Genomic DNA, 15,355 nt, shown 5'->3' with positions numbered 1-15,355 from the left:
AGCCTCCTGACAATGAGGTCAGGCAACAACCAAAGCAGTATCAATGTGTTCTGTTGCCAAGTATTTATGTTATTATACGAAACAAAAAGGCAATCGAATTAAAAACAGTTTTCTTTTATTATTATGAACAGTTGAGAAACACACCGTGTGTCTTCCATTTCAACAATACAGAGTGCTGCAAACAACGGACGCACTCACTCCACCCACACGTCCCGTTCTGATGGAGAACGTGGCGCCAACGTCTGGTGCGAGATCCCGAAGTGCAGAGTGTGTTGAGGTAAAGAGCTGTAAATGAGACGTCACCTTTTCTGTCAAGTTTGGTTGTCAGTGACATTTGAATGAAAGAAGTTTGCTGTCATTGAAAGACATTATCAAGAAATTTGAACGGGCATTATGAGGAAAACTTATTTTGGTTTGTCCAAGTGAATTTTAAATTTCTACATCATTCTTATTTGGCATTTCTGCATTGTATTTCATTATTTTTGAGACACCACAGTCAATAATTAGTGGAAAAAAAAGAAAAGGTTACGCAACCCCCACCAGTTAAGCTCAAGTGAAATAAATGAAAGTGACTTCTTTATGAAGGGCAAAAAAGTCAGTATTTCTCTTTATAAACCAGGTAATTCTACCTTCTGTTCGCTTTATAGATACAATGTCGAGAGCTCCCACTTCTCCAGTTAACATGTTTGAGTAGAATTCAGTCTAATTTTGCAGACACAAACAGCCCACTGAGTAATTACAATTCTTATATTTTACTACAATGCTGCCTCCTCAATTATTACTTAGATTTACCAGGGCTTTACCAGGAATTGCTTGACAGGATCAGGATGATACTGGTCATAATCGTAATCTGACACAATATGTAAACCCTAACTATGATGCAAATGTTGTCAGCTGGATCGAGAATAGCAGCTATAATTGATTTGTAAAACATCTAAACAAAAGCAGCAGCAGCATTTTAACAGAGTCAAGTTGTGGGCTAGAAAATTAGAGCGCAACGTTTTTGAAATTGTGATGGATCAACCCAGGTGGGTTATTAAAGGCTCAGTTTTTGTTTATAAAAGGCATAAACTGACTGTAACATTACCGTTATTGTGTCAGGAGATAGTCCAAGGATACTGAATCGAGCCATGATTAATCTGATTAACGACACTTTCCGTTGAAATTAACCACTTCTACTCTACTTACAATACAGTGTTGAAAAATTTTTTGTGTCCACTATGTCCGTTTTCTACAAATTTCCAAATAATTTATGTCAAAATATTTTTTTTTGGGGGGGGGGGTTGAATAAAAGAGAGAGAGAGTTTCCAAAAGGACACGAGTGCACTTTATCAGTTGCCTGTAAGAGTGGGTGAAGGGTAAGGACAGGACAAAATGCTAACCTCGCAAAAAAATGGAGGGGGATACAGTACAGGGACAGGAAGTGAAATGTGTTACAGCCGCGCACTCATCCTCCGACATCTCTTCTGCACAAAGAGGGAGGAGAGCATTTCACGGGCCGTGAGGGGGAGCTCTGTCAGGACTGTGCATCATCACAGGATGCACAAACCGCGGGTTTCATTTTTATTTTACACTGTAAAGAATCCACTGTACAGAATCCATTAAAAGACCGAGGAGATGAAGGAGATAAAGAGATGAGCGCGGTCTCCAGTAATCATCCATTTAGTTCAAACAAAAAAAAAAAAAGGGACACAAAAAAAAATTAGGAAAAACAACATGATCTTGAAGTTGAACATTTATACACCGTCAATAAATATAGTGATTTTCCCCCCAGTTTCCAGCTGTTATAATTCATCCTCTATGTGTTTCTCTGGTTGGGCCTTCTCCTGTGCTTCTCCTGTAAAAATGAGGACAGAGGGGAAAAGTGAATACTGAAAGTATGTGACATCACATCAGCTACCACTGTACAGTCCACAACTACAAGTGCAGAGTACAACACCAACACAACAAGCCTGGAATGAGCGGGAGATTTAAAAATAAGCCTCAGTTGGAGGTAAAGGACCATCTGTCCTGTGTGATCTGATCACATCCCACGTCCCATGTACTGTATGTACATACACACAGACCCACAATCGTGTTCATGATGACAAAATGTCCGACTTTAGAGATGCAGCTGAAGTCGAGAGTGACATGAATGAATGACAGACATGAAATGAAGCTTTGAGTTCACTCTGAAACTGCAGCGAGTCACAGGATGTCTCGAGGACGCATTTGCTTTCAAATGTGAAGGAAAAAACACTTGTAATCAAATCACTCAGGACAGACGTTATTACTAGATCTGCTTGTCTGGTTCATTGTCAACTACGCCAGCTTTGCTCATGTCAATATTCTGCTATATCCTGTTTACATCCCACTCTATTAAATTCTCCCTACGGCCATTTACTAAAAAAGCACTCAACTGAAATTGGAATAAATCTGGAGAGTTTTCTCACTGAAAAAAACTCAGTAAGAAAATAATCAGCTTTACTGCGTCAACTTGAGTTTTAACAGCAGGAATCAAATCAAGAAACAAACTTACCACATTGTCACATTTCAGTTTCAAGATATTATGGGTTTATTCAGCAAAAAAAGGCAACAGATTTCACCTTCTATGACCACATTTTAATTCTTTACAACACCAATTCTTTATATTAAAAAAATACTTCTTCCATGTGCACACCGAGAGAGAGTTCATACACTAATAATAATTAACTTAGTTTGTTCAATTTTTTTTAATCTTAAATAGAAAAACACAACCCTTACCAAGACATGGACTTGTCTTGCTATGACTGGACCGAGTGACAATTATGTATTGAAAGTATGAAACCAACTGCAAGAGTCCTGCAGTATTATTATTATAATAATAATAATAATGATGATGATAATAATGTCCCACTTGTGTTGAGTGTGTGTGACTGAGTGTTATTCAGTGCAGTTAAAGTCTTCTGAGCTTGTAGTTGTACTGGACCATATTCAATGTCTGTTTGTTTGTTTTTGTCCACACCCCTAAAGTTCTCCGCCATTATCAGGGACAGGTTTTGCAGACCGACCTGTGGTTGTGGTTTCTTCTGTGGGCTGTGATTGGCTGTCGGCGTCTGCGTCTGCTGCGCTCTCATCAGTGGGCGGGGCCTCGCCTGGGTGCACCTCTTCTGCAGTTTCTGCATGAAAAAAAATATTATTTATTTAAAATTCTATGTGAAATAGATAAAACATTCATGTGGGTGTCTTTGTCTCAGTTTGACCCACCGCTCTTGGCGTCCGTGCTCTCCTCAGTGGGAGGAATGACTTTCTCTTCTTTGGTGTCGTTGGTCTTGCCGCTCTTCTCGGAGCTCGTGCTGTTCTTAGGCTTAGGTTTAACCTTGGGCTTTGCAAACTTGGCCTTGTTGAGCAAGTAGTTGACCTCCCGGTCCAGCAGCGCCAGCTTGGACTCGATGTCCTTGGACAGCAAAACCGGTCGCTCCTTGGGAGAGCGTTTCCCCTGCACAGCGACTGTCTCGTTCTTCCACGTCTGGAGCAAACAGACGTTAATGTCGTCAAGTTTATTTCAGCTTGAACTTGAAAAAATACAGATGTATCGGAGACATTTTGGAGGCTCTAAAGCAGAGGTAGTAGATAAACACTCAGACGGTCCAAATAGAGAACATGTTCCTCAAGCAAAGGTCTAAAAGTATTGTTGAACTCTGTACTATTACATATTTAAACACTTGTATCAGCATCAGTTTGTGGACTTATGGGAAACCACAACAATCCTCTTCAGATATTGGAGCTTTGTTTATGTCATCAAATTGTGCCTCATTATCCTTCTGTGGTGGCACAGACTTTGGCGCCACCTACAGCTCATCTCTGCGAACTAACTCCCACTGTTTACTTTACAGCCATTTGAAACAAGTATTTTCTTTTACAGAATTTTTGAAGGATTAATTGAAACTTTCAAAACAGAAATAAATTATGCCACTATGTTTGTTTTAAATATTCCTGTCAGTCCTTTTTGGTATCTATCAAACCTACAAATACATGGTTGAGTCGATTTCTCAAACAAACCATTAACAACAAGCTGTACAGGTTATGCTCAGCAGGTGTATTGAGTCTCTCCGAGAATGGAATTGGGTGTAATGCAAAGGAAACAACAAGAAGTGTGTACTGTAATGCACTGTGTCCAAGTGCATTATCCCTTTCACCACCTACCATTGTTTCATTGATGACTTTCTCCAACATATTCAGCTCAACTTCCGTGAAGATCTGGTCATCCTCTGGAATCAGCTTCGCACTCCTTCAAAAACAACGACAGCGACCCCAAGTTGCGTCAACATCGGTTGTGAAGAAATTTCTCTACAAGTCTGTTTTTCCTCACTCCGTAGCACAGCCAACATTCCTCAAATGACTAAGGAAAATATTTAAATTGAGAATTAAAATCTGTATCCTATTTCCAAAAACTGATTCACATTTTTCAGTCGTTTTATTACAGTGATTTATATTTTTTCCCCCGATAAGAGCTCATCAAACCTACAGATGTACAGGTGTTAGTAATTATTGAATAAAGTCCGACTTACTATTAATTTTGTTAATTGGACGCTGAATTGACCATGAAATACGATGCATTTACAGATTTAACCAGCTGAATGAACACGTGCACTCAGTCAACAGAAAGTCCTCACATTTCTTGCTTCATCACTCTTTCCTTTAAAAAACACTCACCTCAGGAAGAAGCTGGAGGTGTTGAGCATGCTCTCCAGAGCGGCCAGGCGCTCCGGCCACTTAGCCCGCTCCTCCACCCTGAAGAACATGTCCTTGCACAGGCTCCTCAGCTGAGACAGCCTCTCTCTCAGCTGCTTGGTGGTGGCCGTGTAACCCTCCTCGTCCATCCACTCCGACGCCTCCCTCAGCGTATCCGAGATCTTCTCCTTCTCCTCCTCCGACACCACAACCTGGTAATCGTCCTGGTACAGCTTGTCCTGGGGGGGTGATTTTGTGAAACTAAGTTTTGGTAGAAGCTTTGGTGACTAAAGTCTTGATATTACATGCGATAAAAAAAAGGGAAAAGTGAGAGAAGGGATTTGTTGCTTACCTGCGTCTCGAAGATGAAAGCTTCCAGGGTGTTGAGCGCCTTTTCTCTTTCGTGCTTGGCCAAGTCTCTGTCTGTCAAATCCTGCAGCCTGAAAAGATAAGAGACGTGTTCAGCCGACAGAGACGGGAAGCAAATAACACAAATGGTGAAAAAGTGGAAGTCGCTGCTTTACTTCTTTTTAGAGGAAGAGATGTCATCTGGAGTGGGATTGAAGATGTCGTTGATGATCAGGTCCACTGTGATGTCTTCGGAAATCTTAGATTTTTTCTGAGGCTTTTCCGTCTTCTCTGCATCCTTTTCCGGCTCGGTGTTTTCAGATTTCTCTCCATCCTTTTCCTCCTTTAAATTAAAAGGATGCATTTACTTTCAGTGCCAAGTTTGTCGAGGCTTGTCTTTCTTAAATCCTGTACAAAGTTTCTCAGAGACGGGTTTGTGCCGGATCGCTTACTTTGGCATCAGTCTTGGCGTCTGCTTCATCCGTCTGCTCCTTGCTTTTCTCTTCAGTCTTTTCAGTTTTCTCCTCCTCGCCCTGCTTCTCCTTATCGGCCTCGCTCTTGTCGTCCTTTCCCGACTCTGGAGGCACTTCCTCCTCGTCCTAGGCGAGTCGCATCAGGGAACAAAGTCAGGCATAAGGAGGCAACACCACCCGACTCTTTTGCATGTACAATCAGTTTCTGAAGTCACTTGTCTACATAGTAGTCCAAAATAAGATTAAAGCTGCATTTACCTGCACAGGTTCAGTCACATTTGGCGCTGGTTCTGAGGATCCTCCTCCAAACAAGGTGGAAATTGTGTTACCCAGTTCTGAAAGACAAGATCAAATAAGATAAGATAAAGCGTTGGCTCCGTCAACAAGTGATCTGATGCCTCCTGGCTGAATTTGAAGTTCTAATGAAGCAGTGCACAGGGAAATGTGTATATGGTTAAGAGGAAGCAGCAGCATGGTGTTGCACTATATCAACATTCACTTCAGTCAGTCAGTAATCTGCAGTATGTTCCACCAAAACAACCTCGGTTTAAATGCTGCATCAACAAAAATGCTGCATCAACAACTACGTTTTTGGGGGAACGACAGCCAAATGCGTTTGCAAAAACCTACTCGTTAAAGTTGATTCCTCCTCCTTCTCCTCCACAACTGTTTCAAAGACAGACTCCACCTGTAAAACACAGTTACAATTTAGCATCAACAGTGTTAGATATTAGTTTTATATTAGTTTTATATAATTGGCATGTGACATGAACCATACTATAAGTGGGCTTGGATTAGAAAATGGCCAAATAAGAAAATAACTGTCATTGAACCAACAGAATGGCGGAACTGACCCGGTCCAGCAGGAGTACACCACTTTCATCCATGTTGAAATGCGCTTTGATGCCCTTGGACTCGGCGTCCACATGTTTCTGAAAGCTGCTGCCCACTCCAGACAGTTTGACCGTGGTCAGGTTCGGAGAGCCAAACACACTGCAGAACATGACGACAACAACAACAAGGTCAGTTGAGAACAGCTCTGACACAAATGAAAACGAATGTAACCTTCTTTAGAAGCCACCACAGTACAGTACATTTCCCTCAAATAAATTAAATTTATTTTGTTTCCTTTGACATTTTACTACAAATCAGGCCTGAAACAGTTCTGAAAAACTGTTCTTCAAGAGCTACAGGAAGTAAAAAAAAAGTGCTAAAGCATGTGCATATCAAACCTGAGATCCTCCTGACTCAGGAAGCTGAGGTCGCCGTAGTTGATGTAGAAAGAAAAGTCATCACTGTAGCGGTTGAATGTTATGACCTTGCGCTGGGGGTAGGGTGCCATCCTCTGGAAGAGGATACGTTTGTTGTGCTTCAACGATTTGACCCCGTCCTCCTCCATCTCACGGGTGAACTCCACCTGATGGAGTCAAATCATTTTATGTTTATGCCGGTTAGAGGTTTGGAACACTATAATAAACAGATGACCGTGAGTTTCCCTACTTGGGTGTGAGCAAAAATGACACCGATCTAAAGGAACAAATGCAGGTGACTTGGCTTTACTTTATTTTTAGTTGAGGAGGGGAAAATCCCATAAAAAGTAGAGGGGGGTATGCAACAAAGTATGGCAGGTAAACAATAATATAGTCAAACAATTGTTTTTTTCTGGCAACTTGTCTGCAATCAGCGGCCTTGTGAATGAGCTGCACTGACCTGAATGGGGAAGACAGCCGCATCTCGGACAATGAAAGGTTTGACCTTGAAGGCCTTGCTGAGAGCAGCAGCCTGGTACACAGCGCCCATGGCTGCAGCTTCATCAGCATTAATGTTCTTCCCCAGCTCTTCTCTGCGAGGAAGGAATACACACAATCACACCTGTAGCAGCGGTTTTTGAAATGAAAAGTTATTTAAATGAAAAGCAGTGCAGTGTGTGTGGTTTTACACGTACTTCCCGACAGCTTTGAGCAGCACTTCCTGAACTTTGGGGACGCGGGTGGCACCGCCGACTAAAATCACCTGCTCTATTTCATCCTGTTGACACAAGTATCAAGAACTCAAGCTCACAGGAAACAGGACAGACTTCCATCATACAGCACTAACACGGTGTCGTAGCTAGGTGATGCCTTGAACACATGAGCAGGCTGATATTGATAAAGACTTAACAGGAAAAAGCAATTAGATTACTAACCAGGTTCATCTCTGCAACAGCGAGCGCATCCTGCACAGGACGAGGCACTCTTTCAAAAAGATCAGAACACAGCTCCTCAAAGTCAGACCTGGTCACCTTCGATTTGAAGTCAATGTCATCCATCAAACCTTCCACCTGGAAAAAAAAACACTAGTTTATGACTCTTTTGTTTTAATCACACACGACTCACTGGAAGGAACAAAAGTAAATGCCTTCACTGGCAGCAGGAAAGAAGTCAACCGCCATTTACACCACAAATAAGTAACATTTCCTTATCTACAGTATGCCAATGTCTTCACTTCAGTGCATGTCTGAAAGCAGCTTGTGTTTTAACATGTTTAGCTTCATTGGACACACAAAATGCACTGTGCGCACGAATGCATCGCTTGATTCCATCTGGCCTTACTACACCCCCATTATAAACTTAATTACTGCATTCACGTCAGAATTAGAGACAGACTCACCTGAGCCATGAACTCCATATTTGCACTGAGGACAGTCTTGAGCCTCTGGGCTTCCTTGAGGAGTTTAGCCATGGCCCTGTGATTCTCCATCACGTCTTTCTTGCTCTTCTTCTGGGCATTAAACAGTTTGGCCAGATGGTCCCGGAGACGCAGGTCCATTTCAAATCCACCCAACCCACGGTCAAACCTAAAGCCAGAAACAAGGAGAGCTTTGCCTTTATGGACAAACATCAACAATCGTAGGAACTTAAATTTGTAGATTTCACTCAATTCTGTCCTTAAAAACCCCAGAGTATTGTGGATTCCAGGTGTGAATAAAGCAAAGTAAACAAAATCATATTAATGCAGATGCTGCCACATATGTGAGTAGCAGACTTACCCGACACCTCGGATCTGTAGCTGGGGCTGGGTGCCAGAATCCTTGGTTTTGACCGTCTGATAGGTGACAATGGTGGCTGTGGTGCTGCCTGAGCCCATGTCATAAAACATCACATTCTGAAAGAAGCAAGATCAGACAGTCGGTCAAAGTGAGGGCATTATTTTGGTGTTAATGGGACTGGATTACAATATACAGAGAAGGGCTGCAGCGATTATTTGATTGTTAATTGATGACTAAATCAATCGTCAAATATTTAGATAATCGGTTTCAGAGGGATTTTTTTGTTTGTTTTGTTTTTTTAACAATTAATACAAGCGTTCTCATTTTTCCAGCCTCCTAAATGTGAATATTTTCTGGGTTTTTTTTTTGCTCCATTTGACAAAAAAAATCATTAAAACTGAAAAGACATTAGAGAACATCATTATTTCCAGGTTTGGTTAACACTGATTGGCATTTTTCAACATTTTCCTACATTTTATGGACAAAGGAATACTCGATTAATCAGATTACTACATACTAAAAAAGAATCATTAGTTGCTGCCCTACTGTGTACTATGTGTTCATAGTGTATTTTTTACTCTTACACTCTTACTATAGGTTTTTTAAACACAGATGTAAAAGCATGTGCTCTTGATCTTCACGTTGACCATTTATGGCTGTGATTAGTCGATTTCAAATAAAACAAAAAAACAAGGATGAATTTATATGAGATTTGTTGACTATAGAATAGAATAACACAATAACGCAAGAAACACAATGATCACCAGACTGAATCTTAGACATGCACTGAAGAGAAACGCTGAATGTGCACCTTAGCTGTGTTATTTATATCTTTCCTCCTAAAGACCCCGTAGTTCAAGGCCACGGCTGTGTTGTCATTGATGAGCTGAAGGACCTTTAGACCTGCCATCTGTGCAGCCTGCAAGACTGCCCTGCGCTCGGCCTGATTGAAAAAGGCCGGGACGGTGATCACTGCATCTTTGATTGGTTGTTCTGAAAATCGAGATTAGGATTAAAAAATTAAAGTTAAATTAAAAATTTGAAATTCAGAAATGTCATACAATGATACGTCCGCTTCCTTGAGCCAACTGACCTGCAAAATCTTGAGCAAGGCCACAAGAATAATTGAGCACCATTCCGAGGAGCTCCTCTGGGGAGAACTGTATCTCTCTAATGGGGGGGAAAAAAAAGAATGTGTGTCGGTGTGTACATCATTAATCATGTTATTAGGAAACACTCTGGATGGACAGTAATGAAAAGCATCTCATCAAAATACCCAAACTGTGGCACAGCACAGCCTGATACAGGAGAGGAACACATGCAATCTATTTTAGGCCGACTCACACATGCACGGCGGAGACATCAACTGAAACACCGCTCATTCAGGTTGAACGGGGCTAATCAGAAGATTTATCATGCAAGGATTGTTTTCAATGCCAGTCAAAGAACAGATCATAACGGTGAAAACGAGACCTTCAGTAACCTCTGCAGTTGGCTACAATGGCCTGTAGATTGACTTTGAATAAAATCCAAAGAATGTGACGTTATGTGCTCCACTGTTAATGTCTCAGGTTAAAATCAGTGAGTTGCATGCAAGTTGTTGGCATTTTGCACAGGAATGGAGTCTGCTAATATCACACAACCTGAGTACAACACAGGCACCAGCAGATCGTTTTAAATGTTTTTAATGGACACGTCTGTTAATCACTGAGATATTTTACATCTGTGGTGAAACTTTTGGTAACAAGTGTTACCTCAAATTTTGTAAAGTAAATTTTGTTTTTTTATGCATTGTTTGTACAAAGCATAAATTAAAGAACAACTGGGACATCACATCTCTTTTGATTCAGCAAAATCAGCAACTCTAGCAGAGTCGGCCATATCAGACAGCGACTACAGTCATGTATGACAGACAGACACTGCTCTGCTGAATATCTCCGTACTCGTGAGTCTGCATTTATAAATGCATGGGTAAAAGAAACTCATGGATGCATGTCTTGTATGATGATATGATGAATGTGCGGCAGGGAACACACGAAGACTCACTCTGAGTTTTTAAAGTAAGTCGTGCCTCTGACTGGGTCTTTCTGTAGCTGGTGCTCGGGAAAGCGTTTCTGGTAGAGCGCCACCTGTAGGTTCTCATGCTTTTTGCCCAGCAGGCTTTGGAGGTGTCGATAAACGGTTTTGGGGTTCTTCACGGACTGAAATGTACACAGCACATGACATGCACATAAATAGCATACAAGGAACAGATCTCTATTCATAAATGATGATAAGAGTGTCAACTTTTATTTTTTATTTTATTTTATTTGCATTTTGTGCATTCAAGAGTTTCATACCACTCCAAGTGCATTGTCTCCAAAGAGTCTTTCATTTTCTTTTAGACATACAGCTATGGGTGTTTTCCTCCGTGACTCCCTTAAAAACAAAGACAATAAACACAGTGAACAACAACATTTTTGTTTTTCTTTGGCATTCCCCTCTGTACCTGGAAAGTACACACACACTGTGCCATTAGGAGTTATACTCACTTGTTGAGAACAATCTCCATTGGCACGCCAGGTTTTACTATCGCCACTTTCATCCATTCACTGCCCAGGTCCACCGACATTACAGCTACAGACACTGCAAACACAAACACACGTTACATGAAGCGAGTGAGACTATGTCATAATAGTAAATACGCACGTGTTCAAACGAGTCGCCACTATCACCAGGTAGAATTGTATGTGCATGGTGTATGTTGATGGGTTGTTTTTACCTGTGTAAGAGGGCAACATTGCCAAAACAAGGCAGAAGAGAGCGACCAGAGGGAGCTTCCTCACCCCCATGATGGGCTGCGTAAACCTAAAGAAAAATTTATACAAACGTCATAAAACATCTCTCTTATTGGGTTTCAACAAGTTACTTTTTTAAAATACTGCCATTATTAGCTGTGCTACGAAACATGAGTCTCAAATTACAGCGTTTGTGTTGTGTATTGTTTGGTTCAGGGTGCAAATTCTGTGTAGTGCATGCCGAGTTGAGTTGACTGATTGCACACTATGGAGAAAAATATACAATTTAGAATTTTCATTATTGGTTAGAACTGATTGATATTGAGAAGCATCATCATTTTGAATTAATTCAGGTCATTTTTTAAATGTTTTTTCTATGTAGATTGGTGAGACACTTCCTGCTGAATTACATTACTTATTACTTGTAATCCATCTGCTCTGCACTGATGGCTTTTCTCACTATTGTGGTGGGAAGTGCAAAATGATCACCCACCTGCAGACACACACTTGCACAGTACGTTGCATAGTACATTTTTTTAATATCTCTATAATAACAAAAATGTAATATAAAAAGTGCAATTAAGTACACTAAATGAAATAAACTTTTTACATGTACTTTAGGCATGTACTTTTCTGAAGCTGCTATCTTGCGCCACCATGTTTCTACAGCACCTTAGTTCCCTGATCTGCATGGGCATAGGGGTAGTGGTGGGCGTGAGTCTGTCGATTATTTTCTTGATTAATCGAACACTCGTTTGGTCCATAAAATGTCAGAAAATATTGAAAGTGATGATGTTCTTGAATGTCTTTGGTTTGTCCACAAACCTAAATCATTCAGTCCAATTACTTTACTTGTTATATTGAGCAAAGAAACCAGAAAATGTTCACATTTAAGAAGCTGGAAAAAAAAGAGCCAGAAAGCCTGTTTTAATTATTGGAGGAAAAAAATAAAAAATAGTTGACGATTAATTTAGTAATGGAGTAATTGTTGCAACCCTACCTACAATTAGCAGTCTCACCTTTACATTGTGAACAATAAATACACATTTATACAAAGTATTATTTAGACCCACCAGGCATTCAGGTACCGACATTTGACACCTGATTGTAACTCTGTGGTAGCAACATAATTCGGGTCAGTTCCATAAAAATACCGAGTATTATTATCAAGTGACTGGTTGCTGAGCATATTAACCACAGCAGCAGCATCGTCATCATCTTACTCCAGTCTGCTGAAAAAACAGTCCAGTCACTTAACATTTGGGTCCTCGTGGTTTCCTCACGGATCTACTGTGATAAACTTTTGCCAAGTGTCGCCATGTCATTAGCAAGAGCATCGAATGCACCTGATCCCAGCCACACAGGTGAGGACATTTTTCTAAACACGTGGCATTAACCGATGTCAAGCTCTTGCTGCTGACTTACAGATGAATAAGTATGTACAATTATGCTAGTGCGCTCAATGTACACGATTCTCAACATGAGTGCAGAAGCAAACTGGGGCCAGATCTTAAAATGCGACCAACACTGTAAGTGTCTCAAGTTCAGGAAGAGAGGAGTTTGCATAGAAACTTCCAGGCAGTGACGCATGGATGTAACACTGACGCTTAAGTCAAACCACGATTTAAACCGAGCGTGTTCTAGACATCCAAGGATTGAAGTGGGCTACTCACAGGGTGAGTTACTGCTGTGCTATTAGGTAAAAACCAAGCACTGCTTAGCGGCTCAATGTTCACTAGTAACAACTCCGTTCCTCCATAAACGGGGGGAAGGAGCAGCATCAATGAGAGGTTTCCACACACACGAAGCTAGCAGCACTTAAATGCCGGTAGAACACACACACACTGCACTGGGAGAAGTTGACAGTTACTGCTAGCTAGCACACTGCACTGTCAATGCCGCAAATAATAAGAAAGCATGACTGATACAGTGCTAAGGAAGCCGGAACTCACCTACCCTCAGGCGGCACAGACAGACCAAAGAGTGACGGGGCAAACAGCAGGACCGTACGGACTCGCGGATTACTGTTCCTGTGTTTGCCTTTGATTCACAGCCTCTTTGTTTTCACGCTGTGGTAGTTTTTTTTACTTCCCCCTTATCGCCGCCGGCTCGCTCTCAGCAGTCGGGCCCGGAACGCGGCGTCACCTCATTGGATCCACTCGAGCTGCTGCCGGTAGAGAAAGAAATTGACATCAAGCGAACTATAACCAAACATACTGCATCCGGTTTACACCTCATAATAAAACACCTAGTGGAACGGGGCGCCGCTAAGAAGTGCTGAAATAGCAGGCATTGAAAGTGAAAAAAAAAAAGTCCGACCGATAAAATACTACTTAATGTCACATATAAACACTAGTGAGAAATAACCTATCATACAGTCTCAGGCAATTGCTGTAAATAAAAAAAATACTCCGCCGTTTGTGCTTTTATTTTAAAAGGAGTCGTCGTTTGCTTCCGGTAATTCACTGTGGAATTTTTTACGAGCGCGCCGCAACCAGGCTGCAACAGCAAACACTGACCCAGCGTCCCAGAGCCTGCCCACCTCGCTCCACGCACTGCTCTGCGATTGGTCCACGTGAGGTGAGTGGCGTCGGAAAACCTTTTCTGGCTTCACCCAATTGGTCCACGTCAAGAGAGTGGGCGTTGATTGGAATGACGACATTTCCAGGTAAAGTCTCAGTAAAACATGTGCCTGTTTAAAATGAGCTGAATGGGTTAGTGGGTTTAGTTGTGCATTCACTCGCTTTGTCTAGAGATGATGTAACATTTCACTGTCACATTATTGTAGTCTTTAGTGTGTAACATTTAGGAGGATTTACTGAATTAGTATGATAGCATAACTGATAACTGTTTTGAAGTAATAGTTTGGTTTTTGTAGCCTTGCAAGAAATTAAGGAAAGGGTCTTGCTTTACAGAGGCCTCCATTTTGGGCTTAAATGATTCTACGGCAGCCCGAACTGACAAACCAGCCAGAGTACTACTTTCATGTATTCTAGTGGGGCTTATTACACAAACAATGGCACACTACACACAGTATCTTCCGTATGCACTTGGCAAATGGATGGGTGAGAAGAGAGGGTCGTTCCTTTGTTACAATCTGCAGACTCACCATTAGATTTCACTAATTTTTTCATTTGAAGAATGATGTAAAAACCCTTCCCTTTGATATCGCAAATTATACCACAATCGCAACTCAAAATAATCACAATTGGATATTTATTGAAATCGTTCAACCCTACACTGGACCTTTTTACTTGGTAAATTTGCTCTGTTAAGTAGATGTGACAGTGTTGTAGAGTACTTGTCCATTTATTTACTGTAATGTATGGCCCAGGTGAGATTAGTTTTTGCAGAGATAGTGAAACGCTTCTCAGGATCTAAGTGGATATTGTAGTCACTTGTCCAGGTAGTGTCTAAAAAACGTTTTTTTATTATTATATGCAGTCTTATTTACTCCTGGAAGGATTTCCTTTTACATTGTCTAATGTTTCTTCTAGTAACACATTTAATGTTAGCTATTCTTTGTAGAAGCTAGGTTGTTTAACCCATGAATGTTAGCTGCTGACTCTCACTGTTAGCTTCTTGTTAGCTCAATAGTTTCTCAAAGTTGTTATCGTACAACACTTTTTTGGGGGTTGCTTTCTGCTTCTCCCTCTCTAGGGGGTGCCACAGTGGATGAGCCATGTAAACCGCCATCGAGGGGAAGGGTTCGGTTCAAGATTCAAGATTCAAAGTGTTTATTGTCATATGCACAGTAAAGAAACACGTTGACTTGTACAATGAAATTCTTACTTTGCTGCCCAGTGTCCACTCAAAAATACCAGCAAAAAGTAAACAAGAAATAGTATTTAAAAAAAGTATATAAAGATACAGAAAAATAATAAATATTAAAAAAGATATATGTATATATATATATATATATATACATATATATATGTATGCATGTATATATCCTAGTAGTACAAAGGTTCTGTGTGCTGTGCTCAACTAATGGGTAAGCTAATGTATCAAAATACAGTATTCAGTATATAGTTAGG

The 15,355-nt window shown here is 40.9% G+C and overlaps 1 protein-coding gene and 1 long non-coding RNA gene across 3 annotated transcripts; one reads left to right on the top strand and one right to left on the bottom strand.

Moving 5' to 3' along the window:
• Positions 1-98: 98 nt before the first annotated feature.
• On the bottom strand, positions 99-13,512 carry hyou1 (hypoxia up-regulated 1). Its single transcript, XM_044042552.1, has 24 exons — positions 13,271-13,512; positions 11,303-11,388; positions 11,073-11,166; positions 10,881-10,959; positions 10,588-10,742; positions 9,635-9,711; positions 9,353-9,534; positions 8,542-8,657; positions 8,163-8,349; positions 7,699-7,833; positions 7,459-7,541; positions 7,224-7,356; positions 6,746-6,930; positions 6,368-6,506; positions 6,144-6,201; positions 5,772-5,848; positions 5,493-5,639; positions 5,217-5,383; positions 5,045-5,132; positions 4,675-4,931; positions 4,165-4,249; positions 3,226-3,487; positions 3,030-3,137; positions 99-1,837 (listed from the first exon to the last, which is right to left on the bottom strand). The coding sequence occupies exons 2-24, from the start codon at positions 11,370-11,372 to the stop codon at positions 1,785-1,787; spliced, it is 2,937 nt and encodes a 978-aa protein (XP_043898487.1). The 5' UTR covers positions 11,373-11,388; positions 13,271-13,512; the 3' UTR covers positions 99-1,784.
• LOC122779890 lies at positions 12,558-15,072 on the top strand. 2 transcript variants are annotated; one of them, XR_006361624.1, is made up of 3 exons: positions 12,558-12,682; positions 13,757-13,986; positions 14,979-15,072. It is a non-coding gene; the product is annotated as an uncharacterized LOC122779890 (long non-coding RNA). The 2 variants fall into 2 exon arrangements; XR_006361625.1 differs by lacking the exon at positions 12,558-12,682 and adding an exon at positions 12,836-12,994.
• Positions 15,073-15,355: the final 283 nt, after the last annotated feature.

The sequence above is a fragment of the Solea senegalensis genome, linkage group LG13 (genome assembly GCF_019176455.1).
Source record: "Solea senegalensis isolate Sse05_10M linkage group LG13, IFAPA_SoseM_1, whole genome shotgun sequence".
In the NCBI taxonomy this organism is placed as follows: domain Eukaryota; kingdom Metazoa; phylum Chordata; class Actinopteri; order Pleuronectiformes; family Soleidae; genus Solea; species Solea senegalensis.
This window is presented reverse-complemented; position numbering and strand designations above follow the sequence as displayed.

Excerpts from the sequence above, each read along its gene's own strand:
- hyou1 (XM_044042552.1), bottom strand. The coding sequence starts at position 11,372 with ATGGGGGTGAGGAAGCTCCCTCTGGTCGCTCTCTTCTGCCTTGTTTTG. Across the intron at positions 11,167-11,302 it reads AATGTTGCCCTCTTACACAG|TGTCTGTAGCTGTAATGTCG; the intron begins GTAAAAACAACC and ends TTGTGTTTGCAG. Across the intron at positions 5,640-5,771 it reads ATGTGACTGAACCTGTGCAG|GACGAGGAGGAAGTGCCTCC; the intron begins GTAAATGCAGCT and ends CGACTCGCCTAG.